This window comes from Calidris pugnax, unplaced genomic scaffold, assembly GCF_001431845.1.
Source record: "Calidris pugnax isolate Ruff unplaced genomic scaffold, ASM143184v1 scaffold353, whole genome shotgun sequence".
Taxonomy (NCBI): Eukaryota; Metazoa; Chordata; class Aves; order Charadriiformes; family Scolopacidae; genus Calidris; species Calidris pugnax.
Window position 1 is genome coordinate 67,354 of NW_015091065.1, and position 4,047 is coordinate 71,400.

General features: G+C 61.3%; 1 protein-coding gene across 1 annotated transcript in view; it reads right to left on the reverse strand.

The window, feature by feature from the left end:
* The window catches only part of CHMP2A (charged multivesicular body protein 2A), a 4,598-nt gene extending 995 nt beyond the window's left edge, over positions 1–3,603 (reverse strand). Inside the window, exons 1-3 of the mRNA XM_014956919.1 lie at positions 3,414–3,603; positions 1,315–1,494; positions 449–596 (exon numbers count right to left, since the gene is read on the reverse strand). Coding sequence (XP_014812405.1) covers positions 449–596; positions 1,315–1,494; positions 3,414–3,581 — 496 coding nt within the window. The 5' untranslated portion in view covers positions 3,582–3,603. The remainder of the gene's footprint in view (positions 1–448; positions 597–1,314; positions 1,495–3,413) is intronic.
* Positions 3,604–4,047: the final 444 nt, after the last annotated feature.

A 4,047-nucleotide genomic window follows, 5' to 3' on the forward strand; every position in this document is an offset into this window, starting at 1 on the left:
CCCCTTCTCCATGACCCCTGTGTCCCCACCCCACCGTGTCCCCTCTGTCATCCATGTTCACGCCCCACATGTTCTTGTCCCCCCCCATGTCCCATCCTACCGTGTCCTCCTTGCGTCCTCACCCCACCACGTCCCCTTCCCAAGTCTTCCTCCATGACCCCTGATGTTCTCCACCCCTCCGTGTCCCCATCCCACCATGTCCCTGTTCCATGTCCATGTCTCCCCAAGTCTACGTCCCATCGTGTCCCTCCTTTCTGTCCCGTCACCCACGTTCATGCCCCAAATGTCCCCCCATGTCCCATCCCACCATGTTCTCCTTGTGTCCCCACTGTCCCCATCTCCCACATCCCCGTCTCCTCTGTCCTTGTCCCACCATGTCCTTCTTCCACGTGTCCCACCCACATTCTCCACCGCACTGTCCCCATCCCCATGCCACCACGTTCCCCACCCCCGCCACGTCCCCACCTCTCCTCTTCATCGTCCTCGTCCCCCATGGCGTCATCGATGGCATCGTTCATCAGCTCCTCTTTCATGTCCATGATCTCCGCCTGCTTCTCAAACTCCATCATGATCTTCTGTATCTGGGGCAGCTTCAGCTGGGGGGCGACAGGAACATGGCATGTGGCCCACAGGGATGTGTGGATGTCCCCATGGCCATCTCAGGTGGTTTGTGGTGGCTACAGGTCGTGGGGTTGTCCCCATGGCCATCTTGGGTGGTTTGTGGTGGCTATGGGTCTTGGAGATGTTCCCATAACCATCTCAGGTGGTTTGTGGTGGCTACAGGTCGTGGGGTTGTCCCCATGGCCATCTTGGGTGGTTTGTGGTGGCTATGGGTCTTGGAGATGTTCCCATAACCATCTCAGGTGGTTTGTGGTGGCTACAGGTCTTGGAGGCGTCCCCATGGCCATCTCAGGAGGTTTGTGGTGGCTACAGCCTTGGGAATGGCCATCTTGGGAGGTTTGTGGTGGCTACGGGTCTTGGGGACATCCCCACGGCCACCTTGCATGGTTTCTCATGGTCTTGGCCACATCCCCCGAGGCAGCTTATGATTGCCACAGTCTCACAGACATCTTCATGGCCACCCCAAGCAGCTTTGTGGTGGCCATGGCCACAGGGACATGCCCCTCAAGCAGCTGGTGGTAGCCATGGTCTTGGGGACACCTTCATGGGCTTCCCAGGGCAACCTCTGGTGGCCACAGCCTTGGGGAGTCTCCTACGGGGCAGCTTGTGGTGGCCACAATCTCAAAGACATCCCATCCCCATGGCCACCTCAGGGCAGGTCACAGCCTTGGTGACGTCCCCATGGGCACCTACCTGCCGGTTCATGGTGGCCATGGCCTTGGTGACGCCCTTCATGGCCTGGGCCATGGAGTTGTTGGACTTGAGGGTCTGGATCTTGAGGGACACGGCCTGGACATTGGCCCTCATGGTGATGAACTTCTTCACATAGCGTCGTGTCCGCACCAGGTCCTTCGCCATGATCTTCACCGCGTCCTGAAGGCCACGGGGAAAAGGGACACTGAGTGGCCATAATGTCCCCCAAGAGGCCAAGGGGATCTCCAGGGACCCCTCAGTGTCCCTCGGGGCCCACCATGGTCCCCAGCATCATCTCAACAGTCCCCTTGTCCCCACCATGGTCACATGGGGACTTCTATGGTCCCCCCTCACCATGTCCCCCTGGTCCTCTCCAAGCACCCATGTCGCTGCCATGTCCCCAAGTCCCCTCCACGGTCCCCAGGCCACCACTGGGGTCCCCCAGTCCAACCACTGTCCCCCAGGTCCCTTCCACGTCTCCTGGCTCCCCCCAAAGTGTCCCAATCCCCTCGATGTCCCCACTGGGGTTCCCTCCAAGAGACCTAGGTCCTTCCGTGTCCCCGTGTCCCCTCTGTGTCCCCCTGTCCCCATTGCAGTCCCTTGGTCCCCTCCATGTCTCCTCTCCAGTTTTCTGTCCCCACTTTGTCCTCTGGTCCTCCCTACAGTCCCTTGGTCCACTCCATGTCTCCACCTTGTCCCCTGGTCCCCACCACAGTCCCTTGGTCCCCTCCATGTCCCCATGTCCCCTCTCCAGTCTCCTGTCCCACCTTGTCCCATGGTCCCCAAAACAGTCCCTTGTTCCCTCCATGTCCCCATGTCCCCTCTCCAGTCTCCTGTCCCCACCTTGTCCCATGGTTCCCTCTGCATCACCCTGTCCCCAACTTGTCCCATGGTCCCCACCACAGTCCCTTGGTCCCCTCCATGTCCCCATGTCCCCACCTTGTCCCCTGGTCCCCTCTGCATCACCCTGTCCCCAACCTGTCCCCTGGTCCCCTCCATGTCCCCATGTCCCCTCTCCAGTCTCCTGTCCCACCTTGTCCCATGGTCCCCAAAACAGTCCCTTGTTCCCTCCATGTCCCCATGTCCCCTCTCCAGTCTCCTGTCCCCACCTTGTCCCATGGTTCCCTCTGCATCACCCTGTCCCCAACTTGTCCCATGGTCCCCACCACAGTCCCTTGGTCCCCTCCATGTCCCCATGTCCCCACCTTGTCCCCTGGTCCCCTCTGCATCACCCTGTCCCCAACCTGTCCCCTGGTCCCCTCCATGTCCCCATGTCCCCTCTCCAGTCTCCTGTCCCACCTTGTCCCATGGTCCCCACAACGGTCCCTTGGAGCCCTCTTCATCCCCTGGTCTCTTCCATGTCCCCTTGTCCCCTCTCCAGTCTCCTGTCCCCACCTTGTCCCATGGTCCCCTCTGTATCACCCTGTCCCCAACTTGTCCCCTGGTCCCCACCACAGTCCCTTGGTCCCCTCCATGTCCCCATGTCCCCTCTCCTGTCTCCTGTCCCCACCTTGTCCCATGGTCCCCACAACAATCCCATGGTCCCCTCCATATCTCCATGTCCCCTCTCCAGTCTCCTGTCCCCACCTTGTCCCCTGGTCCCCTCTGCATCACCTTGTCCCATGGTCCCCAAAACAGTCCCTTGTTCCCTCCATGTCCCCATGTCCCCTCTCCAGTCTCCTGTCCCCACCTTGTCCCATGGTCCCCACAACGGTCCCTTGGTCCCCTCCATGTCCCCATGTCCCCTCTCCAGTCTCCTGTCCCCACCTTGTCCCATGGTCCCCTCTGTATCACCCTGTCCCCAACTTGTCCCATGGTCCCCACCACAGTCCCTTGGTCCCCTCCATGTCCCCATGTCCCCACCTTGTCCCCTGGTCCCCTCTGCATCACCCTGTCCCCAACTTGTCCCCTGGTCCCCTCCACGTCCCCATGTCCCCTCTCCAGTCTCCTGTCCCACCTTGTCCCATGGTCCCCACAACGGTTCCTTGGAGCCCTCTTCATCCCCTGGTCTCTTCCATGTCCCCTTGTCCCCTCCGTATTCTCCCACCCCGTCTCTGCTCTCCTGCTGCCCTCTGTGTCCCCCACCCGTGTCCCCTCACCATCTGGCCCTGCTTGGCCATCTTCTTGATGTCGACGATGATCTTCTTCTCCTGGGCCTCCAGCTTCTGGCGCTCGCGGTCCAGCTCCCGCATGGCGCGGGTCAGCGCCCGCTGGTTCTGCCGCAGCAGCTCCTCCGGCGTCTTCCGCCGCCCGAACAGCAGGTCCATGGTGACAGCGGCACCTGGGGACACGGAACGGGGGGGACACAGCCACGGGGGACGTGGGTGGGAGGGCACAGACCAGGGGGGGTCGGGGGTGTGGGGAACACGGGGACATGGCGGGACACGGGGACGTGGGGGGACAGGAGAACATGGTGGGACATGGTGGACACAGATATGGGGGACAGGGGACATGGGGGGACATGGATATGGGGGACACGGGGAACATGGTGGGACATGGAGGACACAGGGACGTGGGATATGGAGACAAGGGGGAAGATAGGGACACGGTGTGACACAGATATGGGGGACATAGGACATGGTGGGACATGGACACAGGGACATGGGGAGACACGGGGACATGGTGGACACAGATATGGGGGACATGGAGGGACATGGATATGGGGGACACGGGGACACAAGGGGACATGGTGGGACATGGTGGACACAGATATGGGGGACATGGGGACATGGT